Below are 15,558 nucleotides of genomic sequence, written 5' to 3'. Positions count from 1 at the left end.
GCTTATAAATATAGCTGGTTCAGTTCTGGATAGACCAATAATAAAGAAAGAATTTACCAATCAGTATGAAAAAATTGTAGATATGTTGGAGGAAGAAATTAGAGCTGTAGAGGTATGGAGAATAAATTATAATACATGTAGATAAAGTTTAAAATCTTTATTTATGAAAAAGATCGTATTAATACATTCGGTACGCTATACGAGGGTTGCTACTTAAGTTTTAAGACAGACAAACATGAGAGCTTCAAATATCTTTAAACAACTCGAATAGCACTCGTTCTGAGTACGTTAACCATTCAAAATGTCAAAATTTATAATGGCAATGTAAAATTTGGGAGATTGTTGCCAGAAGTAGCAATTATCGTATATGCACGAACTTTGAAGCCCCAATCGCTACAGTACAAAGTTTCAGTCCCTAAAGTGTTTATTTGAAAAACGAGATTCAGATCCCTCGGAAAATCATGAAAACTCAGTCCATTGGGGGACATCTTTACGTTAAATTTTTTTTCAAAATTTTCAAATAGCTTCTAAATCTCATTTAATAAATTTTCCAGGCGATTTTTGACGAACAAATGGAGCTAAAACAACGAACAGGTTATTTTTCCATAGACAAATACATGCCACCTGTTGCTGGTATCTTAAGATGGACTAGAAACCTATGTTCACGTCTAAACGGGCCCCTATATCAATTTAGATCCTTACAAAATCCGTAAGCTTCTAATTAACCTTTTAATCTATCAATTTAAATGATAAAACTTCCTTAGGATTGTGAAGAATGATAGATCTTTAGAATTAATAGCTAGAGCTGAACGTTTTTTCGAAATAATTGGGAAATTTAATAGAGAAACTTTTCTTTGTTGGGTACAAATGGTACCAGAGCGAATTGAGAAAAATCTGAAACAAAATTTGTTAAAAAGAGAATTGAGAACTAAGGATCTTTTACTGAATTTTAGTCCTGAAGTAAGTATACGTCCTGGTATATTAGCTACCCACCATTTCCATGCAACGCACCCACCAAATTTTAAAAACAAGCGCAAAGCAGCCGCCATTTGTTGAAAAATGCGTCCGGAGCATTCACTATTTTCGTGAAGCGGGCCCGGGGCGTTCGCCATTATTTAAAAATGCTCCTGGTTCATTCGCCGTTTTTAAAAATTGTGGACGTGCGTTCGCCATTTTTTAAATTGATGTTGCGAGTGTGTTTCAGTTGAGTGCTGTTTTAAGAGAAGTACATTACTTGAAACTTATGAACGAGCCGAATATACCGGAAATAGTACTGAAACTAGCGGAGAAAAATGAAGTTTTCCAGCAGTACATCACAAATTTAAATTCAACGGTTACTTGGTACAATAAAATCAAAAAAACTGCCAAAGAAGTTGAATTTAACCTTATTGCGAACGAAGTTGCTGACATAGATAAAATGGTGAAAGTTGGAGAAGATAATTTGAACTGGGAATCAGAATGTATGGAAAATAACACACATTTTTTTATTTCCTTATCTTTTTTGTGATAACATCTTCTTCATTAAGTTGGTATTAAAAAAATTCGTTGCCTTTAATTTGTGGAATCTAGTTGCCATAGAAAACGTAAATTTTATGTTTTATTTTTCATACCATATTGGAATTTTTATCAAATTTTAATTTAGTTATGGCGTACAAAATAGAAATTTGAAATAGTATCTACATTTTAGCTGGTCGGTTGTCAAAAACTGACATTGTTAATAAATTTATGAGACATTTGATTCTACTTTCGATCAATTACAAAACAATAAGTGAATGTGTACAATGAATACCATGTTTAAGTGTTTACAAAAGTGGTATGCCTAAAAGTAAGGGTATTACGTCGGGCATCTGAAAGGTAAGGCATTGAATGTCTTCCAAAATTGCTACAGAACATCTTCAAACATACCAAAATTTCCCCACGTAAATGAATGGTTATTTAATATTTTGTTATCTATAGTGACTTCTATGTCTTAGGGCTACGACATGGTTGTATTCTTCACCACCATAGAAATATGAATTACACTTCTTAAAGCACACAAAGGAAATCGTTTCTAGCAAATAAAATACATTAACGAGCTACTTTAAGTGAAAGCAATAATGTGGAAAGCATGTTCGATTCTCAGGATATTCCAAAGATGTGTAATAGGATGTTACCTTCTGTTCCACAACAACTCAAGTTATTTCTTCAAAATCCTTTTAATTTTCACCATACCTCCAGCTGCAATTCTTCCAAAACATCCTCGAACAAACACCGAACTTTCTTCGTGTTATACAGTCGGGATTATACATAGATCTTACTTTGACCTGCGCGTAAACAATCTTCTTTTAGACCCAATAACCTCAAACTTAGACTCATCCATAAAACTCGCTCCAAATCTTCAAACGTCTAATTTTAGAGTGCTTTAGTCCACTGCAACAGACAATATCTGACAAAAGTAGAGGCCAATTCACCTGAATATAAATGAATTGATCTGATTCGACTTCAATTGACGTCAATAGATATTAAAAGAGAAAACATCAATAAAATAAAGTGACAATCGACCTCAATTGACTTCAACGGACTATTAAATGACAAGATCTGACAAAAGTAGATGCCAATTCACCTGAATATACATGAATTGATCTGATTCGACCTCAATTGACGTCAATAGATATTAGAAGAGAAAACATCAATCAAATAAAGTGAGAATCGACCTCAATTGGCCTCAACGGACAGTTAATCGACAAGATCTGACAAAAGTAGATGCCAATTCACCTGAATATACATGAATTGATCTGATTCGACCTCAATTGACGTCAATAGATATTAGAAGAGAAAACATCAATCAAATGAAGTGGGAATCGACCTCAATTGGCTTTAACAGACTGTTAATCGACAAGATCTGACAACAGTAGATGCCAATTCACCTGAATATGAATGAAATGATCTGATTCGACCTCAATCGACTCAATTTCTTTCTTCAAAATCCTTCCAATTTTTACCATACCTCCAGCTGCAATTCTTCCAAAACATCCCCAAACAATCACCGAACTTTCGTCGTGTTATACAGTCGGGATTATATATAGATCTCACTTTGACTTGCGCATAAACACTCACCCTTCCAAAAAAGTAAACTTCTATCAATTTCCTTCTAATTGTAGAAGTACTCAAACACAGATCCCTGGATTTGAGGTGCTATCTTTCCGCCCTTATATGCTGATCAAAGCAATAGATGGATGGATGCGAACAAAGACATTCCACCACTCCCTGTAATTTCGACAGGTCCTCGTTCACGTCGCAGTTTCCTCGTATAGAATTCTTCATCTCCTCCGAGTTCTATGGGAGATCTTATCTTCTCGTTGGCTATAGTTGGCTATAAACATTTGTCTTCTTGGATGTCCGGACGTCTTAATGTATATGCTGCCTCAGGTAAACCATTTCGAATCTTCTTCGGCAAGAAACGATTTAATCCGGATGGTCTGTAGCCTTCTAGACAGCAGTCACCGATGTATGATTCAGCTCCTGTTGATTAAGTGCGAAGTTACCGCGTCGGAGGTGCCCTCTTATGGATTGACTCGGAAAATCTAGTTTCTTTTTGTGATTTTCTAAGCGGAATATCAGAAAGAACATCTATTTGAGCGTTTAATATTTCTGAAGTAATTTTGTGACGATTTTAGCTTTGTGGGAATATATGATGAAACTGCATCTTCTAGTTGGAAATCTACAAGAGCATCTTCAAAAATGCCAAACGAATCTGAACGAAATAAAGTGTATATTAGTACCTTTCGCTCGACAACCGCTTTTCGAGAGAAAAGACGGTCGAAAGGACACTTTTCTGGCTATAGATGAGAAAACGGAAAAACTGGAAAAAAGAAAAAACGATATCAAGCTAGCATCTGATAGAATTTTGCAGTTACTTGAAGAAAATATGAATTTATTCCATATGACTGATAAACAAGATAATTTACAATGGATACAGTATATAGATTATATAGATAATATAATATCTAGTTATCTTTATCAGTCTGTTGGTTGTAGGTGAGTAAAAGATAGTAGAAACCCAAGGACCTTTGGTCCATTGAAATATTACAATTTTAGTACCCAGCGTTAAGCTTAACCTCAAGTTTTCGGGGCTCCATCCCTTGTCCCCCGGCTGCCATCCTAAATAAAAGGGTGAAAAGATATTTTTGACAATATCTCGCAAACTATTATCGCTACAAAAAATTCGTAAAAACATAAATTTTGCCAAATCGCTTTGCCTACAATTTTGTTCATAACATTTCTTGACTTTAACCGCGAATTTAAAAAGTTAGGAGCAAAAAAGTGCAAAAATTTTGTCAACAATTTCTTTTTTCGTTCAATAACTTTTTATTTTGTGATTTTTCAATAAAATTACTTCAAAACAATCTTTTAGATTCGAGGATTAATTTTATATGTGGATTTTTTGAATTCCACTTATTCTTGTGCCAAAAACAAAATATTTGTTATCATTTTCTTTACAGATTTTTCCGACCATTTATATATGATTTATTATTTTTAATCGACTGCGATTTTAATTATTATTTGCCAAAACTATGACTAAAAATTCATTTACACCGCCTCTAAACCAACACGTAGCTCGTTTCGACAGTCTTCTAGTATATCACCAGGTCCACTCGCTGCTTGGTAGATCAAAGTCCTGAAGATCGGGGCTGGAAAAAGCAAACAAATATGTGGATGCCAATTCAAGATTCCAAATCTCCAGCACCCACGGAGCTTATGAAATTAATTAGCTGCAGAAAAGCTCATCTTCATTGTTCTGGCGAAACGTGCAGCAACATCATAGAAATATCGAAGTTAAAAGAAGAAAACGATTGAAAATGAACTTCCAGTCATGACTCCAATTTTAACTCTCGTCATTCCCATTTACATTTGACACAGATGTAGATACTGACCCTGAAACACAACCTGGACCATCAAAAATAACATTCAACTTTATGGGTGATGAAAGCCATGCGTTATGTAATACGTCCAGGGAATAATTTTCTATCTATTAGAACTTAGTACATTAGGCATGGTGGTTTTGAGGTCTCTAAAACCTTTAGAAATGATATTTCTTGATTGTCCCCCGATTATTTAGTGAGCAATTAAAAAGCACTCAATGTTATGTCAGTTTTTGAAATGGAAACTTCCTACTAGGACTTAGTACATTAGGCATGGTGGTTTTGAGGTCTCTAAAAACTTTAGAAATGATATTTTTTGATTGTCTTGCGATTATTTAGTGAGCAATTAAGAAGCACTCAATGTTATGTCAGTTTTTGAAATGGAAACTTCCTACTAGGACTTAGTACATTAGGCATGGTGGTTTTGAGGTCTCTAAAAACTTTAGAAATGATATTTTTTGATTGTCTTGCGATTATTTAGTGAGCAATTAAGAAGCACTCAATGTTATGTCAGTTTTTGAAATGGAAACTTCCTACTAGGACTTAGTACATTAGGCATGGTGGTTTTGAGGTCTCTAAATACTTTAGAAATGATATTTCTTGATTGTCCCCCGATTATTTAGTGAGCGATTAATAAGCACTCAATGTTATGTCAGTTTTTGAAATTGAAATTTCCTACTAGGACTTAGTACATCAGGTCTTCGAACAATGTAGAATTGATATTTCTCGATTGTTATCTGATTATTTTGTGAGCACTTAATTTGCACCTTATTCTCTAACAGTTTCGAAGATAAAAAATCATCCCCTGGACGTATTGCACAAAAAGTGGATTATAAAGAACGTATATTCAAGTTGTTTCTCCAATAAATCGTTAGAGGGTGTTTAGTTCACAACCAAGTTAGGAGAGAAGCCAAAATAATCATTCTAGCCAATTTTTAATCTATTCTATTTGCAAGAATGTACTTACCAAAGCTTGTTAGACGAACTATCAATCAATTTTGTCTAAATTATAATTTATTTACTTATTCCTATGTTAATAAGTATTATTTGAACAGTCTAGGTTATATAATCGAACATATGGATGCCACCAACAACTTACCGCCTTTATTTGAATCGCAATTGAATTTATTGGAACCAAACATAGTTTTTATACCATCTTTAGACCCTTCCGATCCAGAAGGGTTAAAAAACTTGATCATAGGTCTGATGAACGACATCCTAGAAACGTCAAATATGATTAATCGATTCTCGAAAACGAATCAAAGATCTTACAAAGAAGAAATAGAAGAAAACGAAGATATAATAGATATTAAAAATGATATACTGTCTAACGTAGATAAAGTTATAGAAGAAAGCTACGAATTTTGTGATAAATATCAGAATTATTCTTATATTTGGTTGGACGATAGACGGGAGTATCTGCAGCAATTTTTAACGTACGGTAGACAACTCACCAACGAAGAATTGGAGTTTGTAGGTATGAACGATCCTCTAGCTCCGAAAGAATCGCCTCCCAAAATGGAACAATTTCGAGAACAGATCGATAATTTCGAAAATCTTAGTAACGAAGTCGAAACAATCGAAGAATCAGAAATTTTTAATAATTGGTTCAAAGTTGACGTAAGACCGTTCAAACAGGCATTGTTGAACGCGCTCAGAAAATGGGGAAACATGTTCAAGGAGCATCTGGTTACTAATGTCACTACAAGTTTATGCGATCTAAGTAATTTTATAAGGTAAGTCATCGATTATTATCGAAAGGTTTCGGTCCAAAGTTTTTACTTTCTCAGGTTAGCGGATGAAGGTCTTCAACAACCAGTAGGCGAAGGAGACTACCAAGCTTTAGTTAACGTTATGGGTTATTTGCTGCACGTCAAAGAAAGACAAATAACAACCGACGAAATGTTCGGTCCACAAAAAGATATAATCGAATTATTAAAATTCTACGATCAAGATATTCCCGAGGAGGTGAACGTGTACCTGCAGGAGCTACCGGAGCAATGGAACAACACGAAGAAGATCGCCATCACAGTGAAGCAGCAGGTGGCTCCGCTACAAGCGGCGGAAGTTACGTTCATTAGAAGAAGAATCTCGGAATTTGATAACAGGATTGTGTATTACAGAGAAGTTTTTAAGAAATATAAGTTTTTCCAATATAATTGCGACCATGTTTATGATAAAATCGATCACGTCGATAGAGATTTGAAAAAATTCGAGAAGAATATGAAGGATATACAAGAATCGGGGTTCCTTTTCGAAGTTAACGTGCCGGAATTTAAAATTTTGAAACAATGCAGACGAGATTTGAGATTATTGAAGGTATTTACATTAATATTTTGAGAATATGTCGCACTAATCAATTTTAGCCGACACCTGATAACAGAAAAAAAATCGGGTTTCCTTATCTTAGAGAAAAAATACGCTTGGCAACGCTGCAAATTCGATAACAATATTTCCAAATTCTTATCGTTTTATCGTGTTTGTAGAATTATATTTAGTCAAGGCAAAAACCAGTTTTAGCAACATTGGTATCTCTATAATGTGGCCGTTTATTCTATTCTCTCGCTTCCGAGACAAACTATGTTTGGCAACACTGTAACACTCGTATTTTTTTGAAAATTATTGGAAAATCACGTTCGGCAACATCGTGAAACTCTCTTTCTCGTTCTATAGTATTTACGAAGCTTTTTGGTTATACTCTTCCTCTCTCTCGCTCTGTCTCTTCTCTCTCTCTCTCTCTCTTGCATTCTCTCTCTCTGTCTCCCTATACGGAATTTTTCAAATATTAAAAAAAGTAGATTTGACAACAATGTAATAAGGATATGTTTGTTTCGAAGGATTGAACATAAGTTTCGGCTTTCTTTTTTAAAACAACACGTTCGGCAACATCGTAATATTTTTTTGTCTTCTTTATGGCATTTACGAAACGTTTCGAGCTCTATGTTAAATCAGACTTGACAACACTGTAACAAAGATATGTTTTTTACGAAAAATTAATCATTAATTTCTGCGGTTCTTGTTAGATACCACATTTGGCAACATCGTAATAATTTTAGCTTTCATGCTTTAACAGGAACGGCGACACTGTTAAATCCATTTGTTTGCGAATTTCCACGGTTCTTGTAATACACTAAGTTCGGCAACATCGTAAGGCTTTTCTCCCAGTTACGAAATTTCCTTAGTCCTATGATAAACTAAATCTGTCATATTAGTTTGTTCATTTTGAATGATTGAAGAATGTGTTTACTCAATCCTTCTTGTAAGAAATTACGTTCGGCAACATCGCAATATGCTCTACGATTATGACGGAATATCTGTACTTCTAGGGAAATTTACGTTTGGCAACTCTGCAATATCGATATATTTCTCTTGAATAAGGGAAAAATCTCTCAAATCTTGTAAATTAACAGTTCGGCAACATCGTAATGCTTTTTTATTTCTTGCTCTATGGTAGTATACGAAATTTCGATAGTTCTAAGGAAAACTAAATCTGGCAACTATGTAGCATCGCGATTTGTTCGTTTCAAACAAACGAATAAACACATTTTTTGTAAGAAATAAAGTTCGGCAACATCGTAATGCTTTTTTCTCTCTTGCTTTATGATAATAGTTTATGAAATTTCCCTAGTTCTAAGGAAAACTGAATCTGCAACTATGTAGCATCGATTTGTTACTTTTTTAAACAATCGAATAAACAAATTTCTTGCAAGAAATCACGTTCGGCAACATCGCAATATTTTTTCTCTTCTGCTCTATGATTACCACGAACTATTTGTAGTTCTAGTGAAATTTACGTTTGGCAACTCTGCAATATCGATATATTTCTCTTGAATAAGGGAAAAAATTCATCAAATTTTGTAAATAAATACGTTCGGCAACATCTTAATGCTTTTTTCTTTCTTACTTTGTGGTAGTACACAAAATTTTTCTAGTTGTAAGGAAAACTAAATCTGGCAACTATGTAGCATCGATTTGTTTCTATTAAACAATCGAATAAACAAATTTCTTGCAAGAAATCACGTTCGACAACATCGCAATATTTTTTCTCTTCTGCTTTGCAATAAATACAAAGTTTCTGTTATCCTAAGCAAGAATACATTTGGCATTACTGCAATATCGATATGTTTCTCTTGAATAACTAGAAAATTATTTAGTCCTTGAAAAAAGCACGTTCGGCATCATCGCAATGTTCTTCTCCCTTTCGTTTCATAATAATTTCTTTACTCCTGAGAGAAAATCTAAATTTGCCAACACTTTGTATGTATTCATTTAAATCGATTAATAAAAACGGCGCAGTTCTTAAAACATCACTTTCGGCAACGTCGCATTACATTTGGCAATCATTTTCTCTCCCGTTCTATAGTAGTAGCAAAATTTCTTTAGTTCTAAAGAGAATTACGCCTGGCAACATTGTAGCATCGATTTGTTCTCAAATTTACTCGGCTCTTCTAATAAATCACGTTTGACAGAAATATGTTCCTTTCCCTATTTCTTATGCAAGCTAAGTTCGACAACACCGCTATCTCTTAACGATTAAGAATTTCAGCAACTTTGGGATTACATCTACATCGTTCATACGTGCGTGGACGATTGGAAGACTACACCATGGAGGAAAATAGACGTAGAAAACATGGATATCGAATGCAAGAAGTTTGCCAAAGAAGTTAAAATGTTGGATAAAGATATGCGATCTTGGGACGCTTATATCGGTTTGGAGGCCACTGTTAAGAATACTTTGACGTCACTAAAAGCGGTAGGCGAATTACAAAATCCGGCAATACGTGAAAGACATTGGGATCAATTAATGACCAGTACGAAGGTAACACTCAGTATCTTATTTTGCAATGTAAATATGTATATAAACGATATTTTCAATACTGAAGTTACTAGATTCAATCCAAAAAATACACTTTTGATATAGCCGTAGCTGAATTATATGTACATCGAGAAGTTTTCTATTCAGTTTATTTTTTGGATTACCCTGTAAATACGTGTCAACACTTTTCGCTCTGCTGTATATATCACGAACTAAAATCTGTTACAGAATCTGGCAGCACTACCACGAGAGTTTACAGTAAGTAATCACCATAACAACCCATATAAAACATTGCTTGATATTAATCACTTTAATTCACTGAGGCTTTTCACATCTAGATGTCGCTAAATGTCTGTGAACATTACCCTTTTAATCAAATAGCAAGTAGCGAAAATCAGCTGTAATTAGAGTGTCTCACTACTTTTCGCACCACCTCGTATACTAACAGAAACAGAAACCAAATATGAAAAGAAACAAATTGGAATCATTTAGAATGTTCTAAAATTGTCCTGGGGTTAGATAGAAAGTTCTAAAATGGCTTGGAACAATCTATAATATTCTAGAATTGGCTGCAATCATATAGAACGTTCAGAAATTGTTCTGGAATCTTATAATATACTTTGAAATAACTTATAACATTGTACAATTGATATGGAATCATTTATAATGATTTGCAACAATTTAGAATGTACTAAAATTGTTCTGGAATTATTTAAAGAGTTCCAAAATAATTTGGAACAATTTATGAAGTTCTAGAATTATTTGGAACAATCTAGAATATTATAGAATTGTTTGCAATCATAAGGAATGTTCAGAAATTGCTCTGGAATCTTTTAATATGCTTTGGCATAACTTAGACTATTGTACAATTGATATGGAATCATTAGGAATGATTTGGAACAATTTAGAATGTACTAAAATTGTTCTGGAATTATTTAAAGAGTTCCAAAATAATTTGGAACAATTTATGAAGTTCTAGAATTATTTGGAACAATCTAGAATATTATAGAATTGTTTGCAATCATAAGGAATGTTCAGAAATTGTTCTGGAATCTTATAATATGCTTTGAAATAACTTATAACATTGTACAATTGATATGGAATCATTTAGAATGATTTGGAACAATTTAGAATGTACTAAAATTGTTCTGGAATTATTTAAAGAGTTCCAAAATAATTTGGAACAATTTATGAAGTTCTAGAATTATTTGGAACAATCTAGAATATTATAGAATTGTTTGCAATCATAAGGAATGTCCAGAAATTGTTCTGGAATCTTATAATATGCTTTGAAATAACTAAGAATATTTTACAATTGATATGGAATCATTTGGAACAATTTAAAATGTACTAAAATTGTTCTGGAATTATTTAAAGAGTTCCAAAATAATTTGGAACAATTTATGAAGTTCTAGAATTATTTGGAACAATCTAGAATATTATAGAATTGTTTGCAATCATAAGGAATGTCCAGAAATTGTTCTGGAATCTTATAATATGCTTTGAAATAACTAAGAATATTGTACAATTGATATGGAATCATTTAGAATGATTTGGAACAATTTAGAATGTACTAAAATTGTTCTGGAATTATTTAAAGAGTTCTTAGATAATTTGAACCAATTTAGAAAGTTTCAGAATTATTTGGAACGATCTAGAAAGTTCTAAAATAGTTCGCAATCATCAAGAATGTTGAGAAATTGTTCTGGAATCATTTAATATACTTAATACGCATAACTTGGAATATTGTATAATTGATACGATCATTTAGAATGATTTGGAACAATTTAGAGTGTACTAAAATTGTTCTGGAATTATTCAGGAAGTTATGAAATGATTTGATTAATAATCTGGAGCCTTTTATATTGATCTGGAACAATCTAGAATGTTATAAAATTGTCTTGGAATAAATCAAAACGTTCTAAAATAATTTGAAATAATTGAAAATGTTGTAAAATTCTGGATATATTTAAAAAGTTCAAAAACAATTTGGAACAATTTATAATGTTCTGAAATTATTTATAAACATATACAAATATGCAGAAGTTGTTATGTAATCATTTATCATGCTCTAGAACAATTTACAAAGTTTTATAATTGATTTGGAATCATTTGTATTGATTTGGAACGATTTAGTGTATTCCAAATTTGTCCTGGAACTATTTAGAAAGTTATGAAATAATTTAAAACAATTCATAAAGTTCTAAAAAGGTTTGGAGAACTCTAGAATGTTTTTGTTGTTCTATTATTAATCTGGAACCTTTTACATTGATCTTGACCAATTTAGAATATTATAAAATTGTCCTGGAAATATTTAGAAAGTTTTAATATAATTTGAAACAATTTATAATGTTGTGTAATCAAATACAATGTTCAGATGTTGTTCTGTGATCATTTAATATGCTCTAGAACAATTTAGAAAGATCTATAATTGATTTTGAATCATTTTTAACGATCTGGAACTAGTTAAGTTATTCTAAAATTGTCCTGGAATTATTTATAATAGCCTAGAATGATAAGGAACAATTTAGAAAGATCGAAAATAATCTGGAACTACTTATAATGTTCCGAAATTGTTCAGGAGCAACTTATAATTTTCTTATTAGTGATGCTGTTTTAAAAATAATATTTGTACAAAAAAGGCTACAGAAAGTAGAAATTTTCGACCTTTTACAAATTATTATCACTAAAAATAATTAGATCTTCAAGTGGATCCTTTTTGATATTCTCTCAATTTCAGACAAGGATAGTAATGGACCACAATACGACCTTAGCCGACTTATTAGAATTAAATTTACACGAGTGCGAAGAAGAAGTTAAAAATATAGTAGACAAAGCAGTAAAAGAAATGTCAATGGAAAAAACTTTGCGAGAATTGAACGTCACGTGGTCGGCAATGGAATTCGACCAAGAAATTCACGCAAGAACCGGTTGTACGTTACTAAGAGCTAGCGAAGAACTCATCGAAACTTTGGAGGAAAATCAAGTCCAACTACAAAATTTGATTACCTCCAAATTCATAGCTCACTTTTTAGAAGAGGTTTCCTCTTGGCAAAACAAACTCGGTGTAGCTGATCAGGTTATCAACGTATGGTTAGTAAATATTACAAAAAAAAACACATGAAAAAATAGACGAATTTTTTTGCAAACAACCGATTTGGTTACTGAAATGTTTACAGAAAGATGTATCGCTCAATTTTTTGATCATACCTCGTATTACTTATATCTGATATGCAGGATTATGTGTAAATAAAAGTTTTTCGTTTAGGTTTGAAGTACAACGAACTTGGACGCATTTAGAATCGATTTTTATGAGTTCTGAAGACATTAGAAAACAGCTTCCAGAAGATTCAGAAAGATTCGATAGAATAGATACGAATTTCAAAAAATTAATGATAGAAATGTCGAAAGTTCCTAACGTCATAGAATCCACGAATAGACAAGGTCTTCTGGAGATATTAGAAGAACACCAAAAGAATCTAACTTTGTGCGAAAAAGCTTTGGCTGTTTATTTGGAAACGAAACGTTTGGCTTTCCCCAGATTCTATTTCGTATCATCCGCCGATTTATTAGATATTTTATCGAATGGAAATCAACCGGAACTTGTTGCTAAACATCTGACTAAACTATTTGATTCGATAGCGAAATTGAATTTTGGAAGAAACGAAAATAATACTATCGATAAGCAGATTCATGGTATGATCGCTAAAGATGGAGAATACGTAAATTTCAATACGCCTACCACTTGTAACGGACCGGTAAGATACACCATTTTCTTCTTTTTCAATGACCAATTTATTCCATATTAACAAATTAACTGAAAACATTCACTATTGGTGGCTGTCAAACAAATACTAAACAACGTAGCGGCTTCACAATTGAAACAGAGATTGTGTACTAATACAAGTAACTACCGCCATCTCTAGGTCAAGCCAGGTACCATCTTCGTAGATCTAGTTTCAAGGTTATGTTGCTAGCTTTTGCTATAAAGAAAGTGTCTGCATAAGATGTAGGATTCTAAAATATCAGAGAACTATATAGGCAAGCTCATACATTTTCATTTTTTTTTTCATCCCTTTATACCAAACCCTATCGAAAGCTTGTTCTTTCTATGAAGGGTTTTAGCCGCTTAATCTTTCCTTCATTGAAGCTACTATTTCTAAATTGATTTAAAATCTTTTAAAACTTACAGCAAAACTTTTTGAATCAACAAAGATTTTTTAAGCGTTTTTGTGTATAGTTTTTCAATTTGTTAGGTTAGGTAGACTCTATTCCGTCTCCTAAATATCCAAATAAACTTTTTTTAGGTGGAGGTATGGTTGAATCGTATACAAGATAGCATGCGGACGACCATAAGGATCCTAATTGGAGAAGGGGTGCTAACTTACGAAGAGAAACCTCGAGATCAATGGCTATTTGATTTCCCTGCACAAGTTTCGTTGACTGGTACTCAAATTTGGTGGACCACAGAAGTTAATATAGCGTTTTCGAGATTGGAAGAAGGATATGATAATGCTATAAGAGATTATTATAAAAAACAAGTTTCACAATTGAGTACATTAATATCTTTATTATTGGGTGAGGAATAGCGAGGTTTATACATTCTTAACGTCATGTAGAAAATAGAAAGCGCTCGCAAAAATATTTATCTGATTCCCAACATAAAGTTTCAACTTACTGCTTTGATTAACACGATGATATTGAAGGCTGTTTAGAGTAGAAATCGATTAATCGAACAATCGATTTCTCGTACCAAATAAATCGTTATTTTCAAATCGATGTGTGGTACTGATTCAGTGAATCGATATTTCACCTTTGAAAATCGCTCGGATCCCAGTAGACTTGTTATCGAAATCCCAAATTATCTTCGATTCATATTTACATTGTAAATACAAACTTTTCATTTTTTGGAAATCTTATAAATCCCGATTTTTTTATGAATCGATTCATCAGGTTGCTATTCGAATCGAATCAAAAGTCGATATTAGTTTACATCGACTAGTCTGAATCATTTTTAACAATTGGAAATTGGTGTAAATTGTTTCGCTGGGGACGAGACTCATCGTGTTCTGAGTATCCTGAATGAACATTTAAAAATGACAAAAATTAATGCCTCGAATTCCCAGAGCAAAAACAGCGTCGAGTAGAATGTTGTTAACCATGTTTAGAGCTTTGTAGATATTTAGACAGATGCGCAGTCGCCTGCTATACACACCAATCACCAATAGCAGGTTAAGAAAAAACAACTCTCGTAGTTAATCCCTTGTAACTCACAACCATAAATTTTTTCAATATACAACATTTCGTGACTTATATGAATCAATAAGTTGTGTGACTGACATACAGATGGCGCTGCCATTGTCAAATCCATATGACGTTTATGAAGTACTAGCTTTCGAAAAACTATGTGTCAAATTTCATGACATTTCGTTGGGTCAGAAAAAAGTGACAGCCATTTAAGTGAAGCTACTTTGGTTATTTTCAAAACAATTTCTTATGTTGATTTATCATTGCTTCTTGATGAAAAAAATATTGTACAAGCTCAGCAATGGCTTCCAAAGTGTTTTCTAGACTCTGCTCTATCGAAAACAACCATTTGTTTTTAGTTTGCTGAATTTAAACATGGTCGTACAGACACCGATGATGGTGAACGTTCTGGTCGTCCAATTGAGATGGTTACTCAAAAAAACATCAAAATAGTTCACAAATTGATTATATCTAATCGTAAATTGAAATTGCATGAGATAGCTCAGGCCGTAAAGATATCAGAAGGTCATGTGTTTACAATTATGCATGAACGTTTGACCATGAGAAAACTTTTTTCAAAGTGAGTGTCGCGTT

The 15,558-nt window shown here is 32.9% G+C and overlaps 1 protein-coding gene across 1 annotated transcript in view; it reads left to right on the top strand.

Annotated features, from left to right (window-relative positions):
- The window catches only part of LOC130901327 (dynein beta chain, ciliary), a 62,399-nt gene that overhangs the window by 5,649 nt on the left and 41,192 nt on the right, over nucleotides 1-15,558 (top strand). The window contains exons 6-17 of the mRNA XM_057812631.1: nucleotides 2-112; nucleotides 555-709; nucleotides 765-960; nucleotides 1,205-1,460; nucleotides 3,657-4,017; nucleotides 5,957-6,637; nucleotides 6,692-7,220; nucleotides 9,448-9,720; nucleotides 9,946-9,975; nucleotides 12,458-12,810; nucleotides 12,986-13,475; nucleotides 14,025-14,295. Coding sequence (XP_057668614.1) covers nucleotides 2-112; nucleotides 555-709; nucleotides 765-960; nucleotides 1,205-1,460; nucleotides 3,657-4,017; nucleotides 5,957-6,637; nucleotides 6,692-7,220; nucleotides 9,448-9,720; nucleotides 9,946-9,975; nucleotides 12,458-12,810; nucleotides 12,986-13,475; nucleotides 14,025-14,295 — 3,706 coding nt within the window. The remainder of the gene's footprint in view (nucleotide 1; nucleotides 113-554; nucleotides 710-764; nucleotides 961-1,204; nucleotides 1,461-3,656; nucleotides 4,018-5,956; nucleotides 6,638-6,691; nucleotides 7,221-9,447; nucleotides 9,721-9,945; nucleotides 9,976-12,457; nucleotides 12,811-12,985; nucleotides 13,476-14,024; nucleotides 14,296-15,558) is intronic.

This window comes from Diorhabda carinulata, chromosome X (assembly GCF_026250575.1).
Source record: "Diorhabda carinulata isolate Delta chromosome X, icDioCari1.1, whole genome shotgun sequence".
Lineage (NCBI taxonomy): Eukaryota > Metazoa > Arthropoda > Insecta > Coleoptera > Chrysomelidae > Diorhabda > Diorhabda carinulata.
The sequence above is the reverse complement of the archived record's forward strand: the minus strand, read 5'-3'. Positions and strand labels throughout refer to the sequence as shown.